Raw genomic sequence first — 18,108 nt, 5'->3', positions numbered from 1 at the left:
AAAAGCTGGCAGCTTAGTTGCCAGAATTTTTGTGTTAAATTGACATTGGTTTTTACAACATTATATTGTTCATGGAAAAACAGTACAAGTTCCCTTTTTATTCTGGCAACTTAGCTGCCAGTTTTTCTACCGTAAAAAAAAAAAAGTACCATCTTTCCATTCACAGTAATACACTGCAAAAAGTCAGTGGTCAAAAACAAGGAAAAAAAATACAAAAATTAGGGGTATTTTATTTGAACTAAGCAAAATTATCTGCCAATAGAACAAGAAATTTTGGCTTGTCAAGACTTTCCAAAACAAGTAAAATTAGCTAACCTTAATACCTTAAAATAAGTATATTCTCACTAATAACAAGTTCACTTTTCTTGGTAGAAAAAAAGAGACCTTTTAGCTCAATATGATGAAAGATATTCTTAAATGAAGTAAATGCTAGTGCCATTATCTTGACATAATGATATGCGCTCGGCATCTTGATCTTTTTTTTTCCTGCTTGAAATAAGAAATGATTACTTTAAAAAAAGTAGTTTTATACTTGTGAGTGTTGATGACACAGCTTTGCAACAGTTGATATTCTAGTTTCAAGCATGTTTTACTCAATATAGCTCATCAAATCTCAGCAACAAGCTGTAATATCTTACTGACATCATTTAGGACCAAAACCTTTAAAACAAGTAAAACACTCTAACATAAAATCTGCTTAGTGAGAAGAATTATCTTATCAGACAGAAAATAAGCAAATATCACCCTTATTTGAGATATTTCATCTTACTTAGTTTGCAGTTTTTGCAGTGTACGCTGTTAAAAACAACAACCCTAGATTTTACAGTCAAAAACTGGCAGCTCAGTCAACAGAATTTTAACGCAAAAAACGTAGAAGTTTTTTTCAATTTACAGTAATATGCTGTAAAGAACAACGTAAAATGTATTGTCATTTTTAATACTTTGATGGGTAGTTTGCTGTAAAGTTAAGTACTTTTATTTAGATGAAAACATGTTTGGAAAGTATGATAATATACTATATTTGTTGCAATATTAGATACTATTAAAGTATAAAATGCAATTTCAAACAGTACATATATTTTTTTATGTCAAAATGAAAAAAATCAATTACATTTAGTGAGAAAATATTAAGTACTTTATTGACACATATCATTTGCAGGTGTTTGCGGGCCAGATAATGAGTTTGACACCTGTGCTCTATAATGAACACTGATTAAAACAAAGGGATGGGGATAAAGGCACTTAAATGTAGAATATATGTGGAATATATTTATATTATTCATATATTATATATTATATACACTACCGTTCAAAAGTTTGGGGTCACCCACACAATTTTGTGGAATAGCCTTCATTTCTAAGAACAAGAATAGACTGTCAAGTTTCAGATGAAAGTTCTCTTTTTCTGGCCATTTTGAGCGTTTAATTGAGCCCACAAATGTGATGCTCCAGAAACTCAATCTGCTCAAAGGAAGGTCAGTTTTGTAGCTTCTGTAACGAGCTAAAGTGTTTTCAGATGTGTGAACATGATTGCACAAGGGTTTTCTAATCATCAATTAGCCTTCTGAGCCAATGAGCAAACACATTGTACCATTAGAACACTGGAGTGATAGTTGCTGGAAATGGGCCTCTATACACCTATGTAGATATTGCACCAAAAAGCAGACATTTGCAGCTAGAATAGTCATTTACCACATTAGCAATGTATAGAGTGTATTTCTTTAAAGTTAAGACTAGTTTAAAGTTATCTTCATTGAAAAGTACAGTGCTTTTCCTTCAAAAATAAGGACATTTACATGTGACCCCAAACTTTTGAACGGTAGTGTACGTATATAATATATTATATATATTATATTATTTATTATTATTATTGTCTATTGTGAGCGAACTGTGGTGCTGAATTTCCCCCAGGGATCAATAAAGTACTTTCTATTCTATTCTATTCTATTCTATGTATACTTCCCCATGAAAGTCGCATTGTTGACATTATTTACTAGGGGTGCACAAAAAAGTCGATTCACATCCGAATCACGATTCTTATCCATCCTGATTCTAAATCGATTCATGGTTTTCAAAAATCTTAAATAAAAAAAAATAAAAAAGTTTATTAACGAGAATTCATGTTTTAATTGGCCTTTTTTTAGGCCGTCTCCATGCAACCAGAAGCAGCTTTTCTAACCTGTAACTTGTTTTGAAATTATAATCCTTATACCAAATAATACATTGCTGCAATCAGTTTGACTCAAGAATGGTGTTGACTCAAGAACGAGTCTGAATCGAATTGTCACCCCAGGAATCTGAATCAGTTCGAATCGCCCAAAGATTCACACCCGTATTATTTACATACACATGATGCAACTTGACAGGATGCTTGAAAAATGCATGTTTGTACTGGTTTACTTAATAAGTAACAGTTAATTGCTGCGAAATATAAGTGTATCGTCATTTGTTGTAATGTTACAGTACATTTAGATTACAGTATTTTACTGTGAAATAGTTAATTGCTGCGAAATATAAGGGTATTGTCATTTGTTATTATGTTACAGTACATTCATAGTCATAGTCATTCACTTCGACATCCCATTGGGGTTGTGAGTTTTTCCCTGCCCTTATGTGGGCTCAGTACCGCGGATGTCGTTGTGGCTTGTGCAGCCCTTTGAGACACTTGTGATTCAGGGCTATATAAATAAACATTGATTGATTGATTGATTTAAGATTACAGTGTTTTACTGTGACATAACAGTTAATTGCAACCAAATATAAGGGTATCGTCATTTGTTGTATTGTTACAGTACATTTAGATTACAGTATTTTACTGTGACATAACGGTGAATTGCTGCGAAATATAAGTTTTGAAATTAGAATTATTATACCAAATAATACATTGCGGCAATCAGTTTGACTCAAGAATGGTGTTGACTCAAGAACGAGTCTGAATGGAATTGTCACCACAGGAATCTGAATCAGAATCGCCCAAAGATTCACACCCGTATTATTTACATACACATGATGCAACTTGGTTTAATGGTTTACCGCTCCCAGTCTGTGGAATGCTCTCCCTGGCCACCTGAGGGCACCACAGACTGTGGATGCTTTTAAAAAAGGCTTAAAAACCCTTCTTTTTAAAAAAGCCTTTTTATAGATATATGCATACTAGTTCTAGCTCAGTGGTTCTTAACCTGGGTTCGATCGAACCCTAGGGGTTCGGTGAGTCGGCCTCAGGGGTTCGGTGGAGGTCAAAACACATCCGACTCATCGTGTAAATACAAGTATTACGGATACGGCAACAGCAGAAGCCAGACTGATTTGCAGGTGTGTAATTTGTTGTGAGTTTATGCACTGTGTTGGTTTTGTTCTCTGAACAAGGTGATGTTCATGCATGGTTCATTTTGTGCACCAGTAAAAAAACATAACACTTTAGTATGGGGAACATATTCACTATTAATTAGTTGCTTATTAACATGCAAATTAGTAACATATTGGCTCTTAACTAGTCATTATTAAGTACCTATTAATGCCTTATTCGGCATGGCCTTATTATAACCCTAACCCTCTAACCCTGGCTCTCACCCTAACCAAATAACTCTTAATTAAGTCTGTTACTTAGAATATGTTCCCCTAGTGTCCAAATAACTCAAAATTAAGTCTTTGTTACTTAGAATATGTTCCCCTAGAGTCCAAATAACTCTAAATTAAGTCTTTGTTACTTAGAATATGTTCCCCTAGTGTCCAAATAACTCTAAATTAAGTCTGTTACTTAGAATATGTTCCCCTAGAGTCCAAATAACTCTAAATTAAGTCTTTGTTACTTAGAATATGTTCCCCTAGAGTCCAAATAACTCTAAATTAAGTCTTTATTACTTAGAATATGTTCCCCTAGTGTCCAAATAACTCTAAATTAAGTCTTTGTTACTTAGAATATGTTCCCCTAGTGTCCAAATAACTCTAAATTAAGTCTGTTACTTAGAATATGTTCCCCTAGAGTCCAAATAACTCTAAATTAAGTCTTTGTTACTTAGAATATGTTCCCCTAGAGTCCAAATAACTCTAAATTAAGTCTTTATTACTTAGAATATGTTCCCCTAGTGTCCAAATAACTCTAAATTAAGTCTTTGTTACTTAGAATATGTTCCCCTAGTGTCCAAATAACTCTAAATTAAGTCTTTGTTACTTAGAATATGTTCCCCTAGTGTCCAAATAACTCTAAATTAAGTCTTTATTACTTAGAATATGTTCCCCTAGTGTCCAAATAACTCTTAATTAAGTCTTTGTTACTTAGAATATGTTCCCAGAGTGTCCAAATAACTCTAAATTAAGTCTTTGTTACTTAGAATATGTTCCCCTAGTGTCCAAATAACTCTAAATTAAGTCTTTGTTACTTAGAATATGTTCCCCGAGTGTCCAAATAACTCTAAATTAAGTCTTTATTACTTAGAATATGTTCCCCTAGTGTCCAAATAACTCTTAATTAAGTCTTTGTTACTTAGAATATGTTCCCAGAGTGTCCAAATAACTCTAAATTAAGTCTTTGTTACTTAGAATATGTTCCCCTAGTGTCCAAATAACTCTAAATTAAGTCTTTGTTACTTAGAATATGTTCCCCTAGTGTCCAAATAACTCTAAATTAAGTCTTTGTTACTTAGAATATGTTCCCCGAGTGTCCAAATAACTCTAAATTAAGTCTTTGTTACTTAGAATAAGTTCCCCCATACTAAAGTGTTACCAAAAACATATAACTTTGTCTTGAATTTGAAAAAAAATATAAAATTTATTTTTCACTAAAGGAGGGTACGGTGAATGCGTATATGAAACTGGTGGGGTTCGGTACCTCCAACAAGGTTAAGAACCACTGTTCTAGCTATTAGGCTGTTCTAGTTTTTATTTTATTTTATTTTTTTATATTTTTTTATTTCAATACACTGTAGCACTTTGAGGTTGTTTGCTCAATGTAAAGTGCTCTTTACAAATAAAATCTATTATTATTATTAGGGCTGTGAATCTTTGGGTCGATTCAATATCGATTCTTGGGGTCACTGCACTTTGTTAGAATATATAACAAATTGGACCAAGCTATATTTCTAACAAAGACAAATCATTATTTCTTCTAGATTTTCCAGAACAAAAATTTTAAAAGAAATTCAAAAGACTTTAAAATAAGATAAAAATTTGATTCTACAGATTTTCTAGATTTGCCAGAATAATTTTTTTGAATTTTAATCATAATAAGTTTGAAGAAATATTTCACAAATATTCTTCGTCGAAAAAACAGAAGCTAAAATGAAGAATTAAATTAAAATGTATTTATTATTCTTTACAATAAAAAAATAAATTTACTTGAACATTGATTTAAATTGTCAGGAAAAAAAGAGGAAGGAATTTAAAAGGTAAAAAGGTATATGTGTTTAACAATCCTAAGGTTGTATTTTTTCTCTAAAATTGTCTTTCTGAAAGTTATAAGAAGCAAAGTAAAACAATTAATGAATTTATTTAAACAAGTGAAGACCAAGTCTTTAAAATATTTTCTTGGATTTTCAAATTCTATTTGAGTTTTGTCTCTCTTAGAATTAAAAATGTCAGGCAAAGCGAGACCAGCTTGCTAGTAAATAAATACAATTTAAAAAATAGAGGCAGCTCACTGGTAAGTGCTGCTATTTGAGCTATTTTTAGAACAGGCCAGCGGGCTACTCATCTGGTCCTTACGGGCTACCTGGTGCCCGCGGGCACCGCGTTGGTGACCCCTGATACACACCAAAAAAAAAGAGGATTGAGCCTTACTTCTAATTTTCTGTAGTATTTGTTTCATACAGCTGCTGTGCCCATGCCTGCCCGGCTGCCTGTCGTCCCCCCGCGGGCTGGGGTACACTCCTCCCGGGCGCGGCTGAGGGCTGGCCCCGGCGCCGTTGAAGATTCCCAGGCCGCTGCTGCAGCCGCTGTTGCTGGAGGCCGTGGACGCCGACCTCCTCCCGGGGCTCGCCGGAGGCCAGTCGGCTGCCATGATCTCGTCCCCGGCCTCGAAACCGGGGTTGTCCCTGCTCCAGGCTTGTCTGGACGGGGAGGACGGGGTGCCAGCCGAGACCCCCAGGTCCTCCTGGTCCCCGTGATGCTGCTGCTCTTGCCGGATGTTCTCCATCTCGATGCCCTCGCTCGCTTCGGAGGTGTGCGGCGAGCGGGCGGCGTGTTGCTGGGGTCTCACCCGGGATGAGCTCATGGTTGGCGGCGACTTCTACATCCACGAAGGCATACGTCACGTCGGTTTTGAAGCAAGCTAGAGTACGCTCCCACCCCCAAAAAAACTCAAAAGTTAGAAAATCCTTAAAAAAAAATATAAAAAGCTTTTAAAAACTTGACAAAATATCAACTTAGTTTGACGACGCTTTGATGAATTTGACGAATCTGCTGATAGGTGTTAAAAAGATCACTCTCGCTCAAGACGTCGTTGCAACACAAAACAAAAAAAACACACAAAACTTTTAAACTAACTCCCAAAATGGTTAAAAAACGGTGCCTTAGAGATATTTTAAGTTGTTCGTTTAACGTTAGTTTTTAAATCGCTGCGTTTTACGTGAAAAGAAAAGAGAGAGAAAAGTCTTGTGTGTCGTCCTGGGACAGCCATCTTGTTCTCGCGCTGTTCCCCCCAGAAAAAAACATTGATTTGACTCAAGTTACATTAACAGTCATGGCGACATATGATAAATAATAGACTTTCTTTTTCAGTTCCATGTCAATCGCAACTTATTTGGTTATTTTTCATGGTTCTGTTCTCCCTCATGACAAATAATTGTCCCAACAAAAACAATCAATAAAAAGTAGTTTAAATTACTTTTGTATGCCTACAGTTTGCATTCAAGTCAGGGTTTTGTTAAAAATCATGTTTCTTTGCATAAAAAAAAAAAAAAGTTATATAACGTTGTTATGCAGGGCTCCAGTTGTCATGACAACCTGCACAACAACATGTGGTCCCAACACTGCATTTGTTTGGTTGTTGACACTGCTGGGCATCATTGTTAGTAATATAGCTGCTATCATTTTATTGTTGAACGTTTTTAGCTCCCGCCATCAGTGTGTGAATGTGTGTGTGAATGGGTGAATGTGGAAATACTGTCAAAGCGCTTTGAGTACCTTGAAGGTAGAAAAGCGCTATACAAGTATAACCCATTTATCATTTATCATTATAATTAATAAATTACCTAAAAAGCCACTTAAGCAATGGAGAATTATAGGTACTACTGTCAAAGGAACACATTTTTGACCCACTAGGGGGCGATAAAGTACAAATGATGGTACACATTAAAGCAGGAATGATAGTTTATCACAAATTATTATTATTTATTAGCAGTTGTAGTTGTTGTATTCAACCAGGGGTGCTCGAAGTGCCAACAAGGGGTCATTTGTGGCTCACAGCTTGTATGTTCTTGGCCTGGGACACTTTCAAAAAAATTAAAGTAAATAATATCCATCCATCCATCTTCTTCCGCTTATCCGAGGCGGGGGCAGCAGCCTAAGCAGGGAAGCCCAGACTTCCCTCTCCCCAGCCACTTGGTCCAGCTCTTCCCGATGATCCCGAGGCGTTCCCAGGCCAGCCGGGAGACATAGTCTTCCCAACGTGTCCTGGGTCTTCCCAGTGGCCTCCTACCGGTTGGACGTGCCCGACACACCTCCCGAGGGAGGCGTTTGGGTGGCATCCTGACCAGATGCCCGAACCAGATAACCTCACTAACAACATTAACAACGCCCTGCGCAACACCATTGATAGTATAGCACCGCTAAAGCTAAAAGGGGCCCCTAAAAGGCGTACCCCATGGTTTACAGAAGAAACTAGAGCCCATAAATTATCATGTAGACAGCTGGAACGCAAATGGCGCGCGACTAAACTTGAGGTCTTCCATCAAGCATGGAGTGATAGTTTAATAACTTATAAACGCATGCTTACCTTAGCTAAAGCTAAATATTACTCAAATCTCATCCACCTCAACAAAAATGATCCTAAATTTTTGTTCAGTACAGTAGCATCGCTAACCCAACAAGGGACTCCTCCCAGTAGCTCCACCCACTCGGCAGATGACTTTATGAATTTCTTTAATAAGAAATTTGAAGTCATTAGAAAGGAGATTAAAGACAATGCATCCCAGCTACAACTGGGTCCTATTAACACAGATACGACTGTATATACGATCGATACCGCCCTCCAAAATAGTTTCTCTCTCTGATGAAATAACATTGGAGGAATTGTTAAGATGTGTAAATGGGACAAAACAAACAACATGTTTACTCGACCCAATTCCTGGGAAACTTATCAAGGAGCTTTTTGTACTATTAGGTCCATCAGTGCTAAATATTATAAACTTATCACTTTCCTCTGGCACTGTTCCCCTAGCATTCAAAAAAGCGGTTATTCATCCTCTACTCAAAAGACCTAACCTCGATCCTGACCTCATGGTAAACTACCGGCCGGTGTCCCACCTTCCGTTTATCTCGAAAATCCTTGAAGATATTGGTACTAATAATAGCACCTTTGTCACCTATAAACACAAAGTGTTAGTTGTATTCATATCTTCCTACAACTATGTTGAACTGGTTTTAACCAGTTTAGAAAATTTAGAAAAAATAAATATACAGTATATACAGTACAGTATATTGTGTATATTTTATATGAACCCAAGCAAATAGAAAGCGTGTCAATTTTGTTAAATTGATTTTTACTTTAATTTTTATGTATATTTGTATTTTTTAAGTCATTTGTTGTCTTTAAACATATTATGTTTAATACTAAAATTACTAGTATTTTTGTGTAAAAATTAAGTTTTATATATATATATATATATATATATATATATATATATATATATATATATATATATATATATATATATATATATATATATATATATATATATATATCATCATCATCATCGGCAGCTCAGTCTCGAGAGACCATACTGATGCGCGTCTGGAGTCTTGTCATGTTGTTTGGCATCGTCTGCTATGGCTGCGCAGTCCGATCTGTGAGTGACAGTCTTTATTGCAGTTTGTGCAAATGAATAAGGTGGCCTGGGTTTGAGGGGTTGCTGCAGTGCACTTCCTGCGTCTCCTCTTCTCTGCTGCAAGCCGATCTCTTGCCACCTCAGCTTCTGCACTGCCCTTGTGGACAGTCTGACGCCAAGCATTTCTGTCCATGGCCTGTACCTCCCAGCTGTCAGGAGAGATGTTGCATGCTTTCATGTCTCTTTTGCAGACGTCCTTGAAGCGTAGTAGGGGGCGACCAGCTCGTCTGGTGCCAATGGTCAGTTGTCCATACATGATGTCCTTAGGTAGTCTTCCATCCTCCATCCGTCGGACATGGCCGAGCCAGCGGAGACGGCGTTGACTCAGCAGGGAGTACATGCTGGGGATCTTGGCGCGCTGCAGGATGTTGGTGTATGGGATGTGGTCCTGCCAGCTGATGTTGAGGATGCGCCTGAGGCACCGCATGTGGAAGGTGTTGAGCCGACGTTCTTGCTTCATATAGGTGGTCCAGGATTCACTTCCATAGAGAAGGGTGCTGAGAACGCAGGCCTGATATACACGGATCTTGGTGTGTTCTGACAGCGCTCCGTTCTCCCACACTCTCTTGGTCAGTCTAGCCATGATGGTATTTGCCTTTCCGAGACGCCTGTCCAGTTCGATGTCCAGTGAGAGGTTGTTGCTGATTGTTGATCCCAAGTAGGTGAACTCGTCCACAGTGTCCAGTCTGATGTTATCAACTGTGATGGAGGGGGCAGTACTGATGTCTTGTGCACTGATGTTGGTCTTCTTCAGGCTTATTGTGAGCCCAAACTGCTTACAAGCATCGGCAAAGCGGTCAGCCAAACTCTGAAGGGCATCCTCTGTGTGAGTCATGAGGGCTGCATCATCAGCAAACAACATCTCCCTGATGAGAACTGTCCTGACCTTGGTCTTAGAACGCAGTCGCGCCAGGTTAAACAATCTCCCATCAGACCGGGTGTGCAGGTATACACCATCAGTGGAGGAGTCGAAGGCGTAAGACAGGAGCAGGGAAAAGAAAATCCCGAAAAGGGTTGGTGCAAGTACACAGCCCTGCTTGACACCACTGTTGATACAGAATGGTTCTGAGGATGATCCGTCATACAGGACTGTGCCCTTCATGTTGACATGGAAGGAGGTCACCATGCTGCCGAGCTTTGGGGGGCAGCCAATCTTCTCAAGGAGCTGGAATAGGCCTTCCCTGCTGACCAGATCGAAGGCCTTGGTGAGGTCTATGAACATCATGTAGAGTGGCTGGCCTTGCTCTCTACTCTTTTCCTGGAGCTGTCGAAGGGAAAAGATCATGTCAGTTGTCGACCTGCCTGCTCTGAAGCCACATTGGGATTCTGGATAGACACGATCCGCGAGTCTCTGCAGCCTGTTGAGGAGGATGCGTGCATACACTTTGCCGACAATGCTGAGAAGGGAGATCCCTCTGTAGTTGTTGCAGTCACTGCGGTCACCTTTGTTTTTATACAGTGTCACAATGGTGGCGTCACGCATGTCTTGTGGGACTGCACCTTCCTCCCAGCACATGCAGAGCAACTCATACAGAGGCTGAAGCAGGGCAGGTTTCCCGTGCTTGATGGCTTCAGGTGGGATGTTATCGCTACCTGGTGCTTTGTCGTTTGGGAGGGCATCAATGGCTTTGCTGAGCTCTTCCATAGTGGGCACTTCATCTAGCTCCTCCATGATGGGCAGATCCTTCGTACCACTAAGGGCAGCATTGGAAACTGATGTTTCACGGGAGTACAGTTCTGAGTAGTGTTCCACCCATCTGGTCATCTGTTCCTCCCGGTTAGTGATCTTCTCCCCTGACAGAGATTTCAGGGGGGCAATTCCTTTTACTGCAGGGCCAAGGGCCTTTTTGATGCCGTTGTACATGCCGCGTGTGTTTCCGGACTCGGCACAGCTCTGTATTTCCTTACACAGTTGTTGCCAATATTCATTGGCACACTGTCTAGCAACACGCTGGGTGGTGTTCCGAGCCCTTCTGAGTGCTGTGAGTGTCTGTTCATTTGGGCATTCCTTGTGTGCTAAGAAGGCTGCACGTTTAGCCTCTATTTCTGGTTTCATCCTTGGAAGGTGGGCTTTGAACCAATCCTGGCAGGGATGTTCTTTCTTGCCAAACGAGGACATGGCCGTGTTGTAAATTTTGTCCCTCATGGCATTCCACTTTCCTGTGGCGTCATGATCTGGCAGGTCCTGTAGGGCTTCATCCAGGTTGGTTACATATGCGTCCACCTTAAGGGGATCTGACATGTGTACTGTGTTGATCCGGGGGCGGCCTTTTGGTTTGGAGTGATGTAGCTTGCGTGGCTGGAGACGCACTTTGCTGCACACAAGGGCATGGTCAGTGTCACAGTCTGCACTATGGTAGCTTCTGGTGATGAGGACATTGTTTAAGGCAGAGCGCCTGGTGATGGCAAGGTCGAGTTGGTGCCAGCGTTGGGACCGCGGATGCCTCCACGACACTCTGTGTGATGGTTTACACTCGAAGAAGGTGTTTGTAATGCAGAGGTCATGGTAGGAGCACAGTTCCAGCAGCCTTTGACCATTCTCATTTACCTTCCCTGTGCCATGACGTCCAAGGCAGGAGGGCCATGACTTGTGATCTGCACCTACTCTGGCATTGAAGTCGCCAAGGAGGAATAAGGGCTCATCTTTTGGGAGGCCCTTTATCAGTTCATCAAGCTGCCCATAGAACTGGTCTTTTGTGTCTTCCGATGAGGTGAGAGTGGGAGCGTACACACTGAGGATGTTGACATGACCAGCAGCAGTGGCGAGGCGGATGGACAAAAGGCGCTCGGTGCCACCTGAGGGAGGCTCCACTGCAGCCAGGAGGGTGTTTTTGATGGCAAAGCCAACACCATGCTGGCGGGGCTCTTCGGGTTCTCTGCCCTTCCAGAAGAAGGTGTAGTTCTCCTCTCTGAGGGAGCCGCTGGAAGGGAGCCGGGTTTCTTGGAGGGCAGCTATGCTGACGTTGAGTCTGGTGAGCTCTCTGTCAATGATGGCTGTCTTTCTGGTGTCTTCCACCACTCTGAGGTCATCTGAGATGCCTGTGCGCATAGTGCGCACGTTCCAGCTACCAAATAGAAGAGCTGGAGTCTTCTTTTTAATTTTCTTATTGTTTGGTGCAAAGATTTACCGTCTGCTCATCGTGCCTTTACAGTACACTAAGCTCCAGGCACCCACTGAAGCAGGCAAACGTTGGCGGGCCGACACCCTACTGACCGGGGGCTGCCCGGTTTGAGGCGGGCAGTAGTCGTCCACTGGGACACTATGATCCCTCCCACCGTCGAAGCTGACCCGTGGCGCCCCATACTTACGCCAATCAGATGGGACTTATAACCCGTAAACTGCCAGCTTCCGTGTTGTGTCCTCACTCTTGCGAGCGAGGCTGGAGTGACCTCTCCAGTTTTTGTGACCTCCATGGCGCAAGCCTGGGCATAAGGTATGGGGACTTTGGGTTGCCCAGTCGTCAGAATCCCCCTCTTGGCTTGGCTGACGGGATCCAAAGGAATGCGGAGCATGACGTTTGGCACCAGCTTTGCTGCAGGAGTTGCCGGAAGGGTGTTGTCTTGCGAGCACCTATCCGCCTTCGGGGCTCCACTCCGGATTTGTAAGGTTTACTCCTTTACACTTGGCCGTTGAGTCCTATGTGGTCTTCCTCCGCCCTAGCCGTTGGCTGACTGGTGCAGCTCCTCCGCCTAGTGGTGCAGTGTACACACCACCCCCTCACGTGGTTTGGTCTGCCAGCTGAGGCAGTGTACCGGGGTGTGGCGCTTGGAGCCAGCACGTGAGAGATTTAGGGGATGGATGAGAACCGGTGAAGCGTGGCCTCCCTACGAGTAGGGAGCAGCTGCCAATCAACAAGGGTGCTATCTCTACCCACCCCCCTACACCCCATATATATATATATATATATATATATATATATATATATATATATATATATATATATATATATATATATATATATATATATATATATATATATATATATATATATATATACCAAGAGTTTGGATGCACATTCTCATTCTATGGGTTTTCTTTATTTTTTAATGACTATTTACATTGTAGATTGTCACATCAAAACTATGAATGAACACATGTGGAGTTATGTACTTAACAAAAAAAGGTGAAATAACTGAAAACATGTTTTATATTCTAGTTCCTTCAAAATAGCCACCCTTTGCTCTGATTACTGCTTTGCACACTCTTGGCATTCTCTCCATGAGCTTCAAGAGGTAGCACTTGTGAAGCTTCACTTCACAGGTGTCATAGTTTTGATGCCTTCAGTGACAATCTACAATGTAAATAGTCATGAAAATAAAGAAAACACATTGAAATGAGAAGGTGTGTCCAAACTTTTGGCCTGTACTGTTTGTATAAAACTTTATTTTTACACAAAAATACTAGTAATTATAGTATTAAACATAGTATTATTAAAGAAAATAAATTACTTAAAAAAATACAAATAATTTTGATACGTATACAAAGTAAAAATCAATATAACAAAATTGGTTCATATATAAAATATACAGAAAAGCATTGATTGATTGGTTGAAACTTTTATTAGTAGATTGCACAGTTCAGTACATATTCCATACTATTGACCACTAAATGGTAACACCCCAATAAGTTTTTCAACTTGTTTAAGTCGGGGTCCACGTTAATCAATTCATGGTACAAATATATACTATCATCATAATGCAGTCATCACACAAGTTAATCATCAGAGTATATACATTGAATTATTAACCATCCGGGGGGTGGGATGTGGAGGGTTTGGTTGATATCAGCACTTCAGTCAACAATTGCATCATCAGAGAAATGGACATTGAAACAGTGTAGGTCTGACTTGGTAGGATATGTACAGTGAGCAGAGAACATAGTGAGTTCAGATAGCATAAGAACAAGTACATACATTAGAAATACATTTGGTTATTTACAATCCGGGGAGGTGGGATGTGGAAGGGGGGAGGGTGTTAGTCAAGGGTTGAAGTTGCATACAAAAAACTTTGGTAAAGGCATTTTACAACAATTTCAACAAAACTGTCCAAATATATTTACACAATTAAAGTCACACAGACGCATTTTAGAGTTTTATTGTTAAAAGTTGAACTCATTGTGACATAGAAAAACAAATACCTAAAATTTGCAGTCTCATAAATAAGTGGTGTCGTCGTGTAAAACAGTGTTTTTCAACCTTTTTTGAGTCCAGGCATTTTTTGCGTTGAAAAAATCCGGAGGCACACCACCAGCAGAAATCATCATATTTTAGTGGCTTTTTCTCTTTTTTTAGTATTTTCCTGGAGCAGTTTGTCTTCCTTTTGAGCAATATTTCCCACATCTACTTTGTTTCAGCAATCAAGGATATTTCAGTTGTTTTTATCCTTCTTTGTGGGGACATTGTTGATTGTCATGTCATGTTCGGATGTACTTTGTGGACGATGCCTTTGCTCCACAGTAAGTCTTTGCTGTCGTCCAGCATTCTGTTTTTGTTTACTTTGTAGCCAGTTCAGTTTTAGTTTCGTTCCGCATAGCCTTCCCTAAGCTTCAATGCCTTTTCTTAGGGGCACTCACCTTTTGTTTATTTTTGGTTTAAGCATTAGACACCTTTTTACCTGCACACTGCCTCCCGCTGTTTCCGACATCTACAAAGCAATTAGCTACCGGCTGCCACCTACTGATATGGAAGAGTATTACATGGTTACTCTGCCGAGCTCTAGACAGCACCGACACTCAACAACAACTAGTGATGGGTCCGGCAACACCGACATGCGTCGAGCTCATAGAGCAAAACCCTGTGTCGGTGCGCGTACCGCTTTTAGAAAGTCACATGGGCTGTTTTGGTCACGTGACCGATACACGAACTGTGTCGCACTGACGCCTCCTCTGTGCCCTGTGAGCGGGTCTTTTCTACAGCCGGAGAAATAATAACTAAGAAGAGAAATCGTCTAAAATTTAATACGTTGGAAAAACTGTTTTTTTTTAAATAAAAATGTGTAAAAAAAAAAAATAAAAAAAAAATTCCCAGTCAACAAGCATCCTCATTCACAACACATTCTCTTAGATTTCCATGTTATGATACATATTCACCTTATTTATTGACTGTATCTAAAAAAGATAAAAATATATTTTTATTTAAATGAAGATATGAAATAATCCTAAATGAAATACAATGACTTGGTTTATATTATTGTATATACTAGGTCAGGGGTCGGCAACCCGCGGCTCCGGAGCCGCATGCGGCTCCTTGACCACTCTGATGCGGCTCAGCTACATATATGCCGACCCCCCCGATTTTCCCAGGAGACTTATGGATGTCAGTGTCTCTCATAGACTACTCCCAGGAAAATATAATCCTATTTACACTCTAATTACTATATAAAGGGCATGCCCTAATTGCACTGCAGTAATTGTCCTCTATAGCATTTACATACAGCATGCCAGTCCAGCCACATGTTGCATGTTGTTATTACTTGCTCACACAGGAGACAGCAAAGCATACTTACTCATCAGCCACACAGCTTACACTGACGGCAGCCGTATCAAACAACTTTAACATTGTTACGTTACAAATATGCGCCACACTGTGAACCCACACCAAAAAAGAATGAAAAACACATTTCTGCAGAACATCCCACTGTAACACAACATAAACACAACACAACCATTACCCAGAATCCCATGCAGCCCTAACTCTTCCGGTGTACATTATACACCCCCCGCTACCACCAAATCCCCCCACACATCAACCCCCCCCTCTCCGTGCGTTGGTTGAGCGGAAGAGTTAGGGCTGCATGGGATTCTGGGTATTGGTACCGTCAGTGTAAGATGTGTGGCTGTTGACTTAGTAGCCTTGCTGTCTGTGACGCTATCTAGGGAAAGCTGCATTCCACTTGTGGCCGAGCAGATACACTGATTGGGCAGACTGTAGAGGGCGCCAAATGCAGTGTCATCACGCTCTGATATTCGGGAGTCTCCCGGGAAAAATGAGAGGGTTGGCAAGTATGACGCAAGCGACATTCATTCAAAACTCGCGGGCTGTACTAACATCAAATTTCCACATTAAAGTACGTGCCGGTGCGTGTGTCTGAGACCCCTAGTTAACATAGCACAAAGCGTTTAAGCTTTGTATGCGGTGTTTTTCATTTTAAATTTTAAAAACATATTTTGTGGCTCCCATTACTTTCTTTAATGTGTGAAACTTGCCAAAATGGCTCTTTGAGTGGTAAAGGTTGCCGACCCCTGTACTAGGTCATAAAATCAGTGTCAGTTGAGTCGGTCCATAGGTTGCCTGTAGGGATTTTTAATGTCCAGCAGATGTCAGTATTTAGTCACACAGTATCAATACAGTTTTGCAATGTGTCGAAACGCTTCATGACGCCTCATCAACCCATCACTACTCCACATTAAGTCTTTACTGTCGTCCAGCATTCTGTTTTTGTTTACTTTGTAGCCAGTTCAGTTTTAGTTTCATTCTGCATAGCCTTCCCTAAGCTTCAATGCCTTTTCTTAGGAGCACTCACCTTTTGGTTATTTTTGGTATAAGCATTGGATACCTTTTTACCTGCACGCTGCCTCCCGCTGTTTCCGACATCTACTAAGCAATAAGCTACCGGCTGCCACCTACTGATATGGAAGAGTATTTATTTTTTCATTTAATTTAATTTTATTTATCTCCTTCATTGATGTGCATCTTTGATCGATAGACAATTATACCTCAATTGTTCAATTATACATTTACACACCAATGCCTGAAAAGGAGCAGGATGAAGAAAAATCTTATATTTTCCTGCCCCCTTCAACATAATACGTAGTCTTACTTAATGGATATCATATAAACCAGTGGTCCTCAAATGGGGGTACGCGTACCCCTGGGGGTACTTGAAGGTATGCCAAGGGGTACGTGAGATTTTTTTTAAATATTCTAAAAATAGCAACAATTCAAAAATCCTTCATAAATATAAATAAAAACCTATCTTTTTTTCCAAATAGTTCAAGAAAGACGACTACAAATGAGCAATATTTTGCACTGTTGTACAATTTAATAAATCATAAACGGATGACATAGTGCTGTATTTTACTTCTTCATCTCTTTTTTTCAACCAAAAATGCTTTGCTCTGATTAGGGGGTACTTGAATTTAAAAAAATTCACAGGGGTTACATCACTGAAAAAAGGTTGAGAACCACTCATATAAACCAACAATTACATCCAAATATAATGAAAACAAACAAAAAAACACACAAGTGCAAAACTTCATGAAGTACAAACCGAATAAAAAATAAATTTAAAAAAGTAATATACACTACCGTTCAAAAGTTTGGGGTCACATTGAAATGTCTTATTTTTGAAGTAAAAGCACTGTACTTTTCAATGAAGATAACTTTAAACTAGTCTTAACTTTAAAGAAATACACTCTATACATTGCTAATGTGGTAAATTACTATTCTAGCTGCAAATGTCTGCTTTTTGGTGCAATATCTACATAGGTGTATAGAGGCCCATTTCCAGCAACTATCACCCCAGTGTTCTAATGGTACAATGTGTTTGCTCATTGGCTCAGAAGGCTAACTGATGATTAGAAAACCCTTGTGCAATCATGTTCACACATCTGAAAACAGTTTAGCTTGTTACAGAAGCTACAAAACTGACCTTCCTTTGAGCAGATTGAGTTTCTGGAGCATCACATTTGTGGGGTCAATTAAACGCTCAAAAAGGCCAGAAAAAGAGAACTTTCATCTGAAACTCGACAGTCTATTCTTGTTCTTAGAAATGAAGGCTATTCCACTAAATTGTTTGGGTGACCCCAAACTTTTGAACGGTAGTGTACACCTCACGGGATGATACAAAACAAATACAAAACCAGGCAAAAAATAAGTAAAATAATAAATATAAAGCAAAATGTAAACACTTATGACTGTCCATATGATCGTATTGTTATGTCTTTATATATTTTTTCAATTGGAATATATTCTTACAATCTTTTATCTCATTGTAAAGAGAGAAAAGTATTACACGGTTACTCTGCCGAGCTCAAGACAGCACCGACACTCAACAACAAACACGTAGT

At 39.9% G+C, this 18,108-nt stretch overlaps 1 protein-coding gene across 1 annotated transcript in view; it reads right to left on the bottom strand.

The window, feature by feature from the left end:
* The window catches only part of pkd2 (polycystic kidney disease 2), a 39,168-nt gene extending 32,485 nt beyond the window's left edge, over positions 1–6,683 (bottom strand). The window contains exon 1 of the mRNA XM_062032942.1: positions 5,776–6,683. Coding sequence (XP_061888926.1) covers positions 5,776–6,208 — 433 coding nt within the window. The 5' untranslated portion in view covers positions 6,209–6,683. The remainder of the gene's footprint in view (positions 1–5,775) is intronic.
* Between the last annotated feature and the right edge of the window lie 11,425 nt (positions 6,684–18,108).

Source organism: Entelurus aequoreus, linkage group LG22, assembly GCF_033978785.1.
Source record: "Entelurus aequoreus isolate RoL-2023_Sb linkage group LG22, RoL_Eaeq_v1.1, whole genome shotgun sequence".
Classification (NCBI taxonomy): domain Eukaryota; kingdom Metazoa; phylum Chordata; class Actinopteri; order Syngnathiformes; family Syngnathidae; genus Entelurus; species Entelurus aequoreus.
This window is presented reverse-complemented; position numbering and strand designations above follow the sequence as displayed.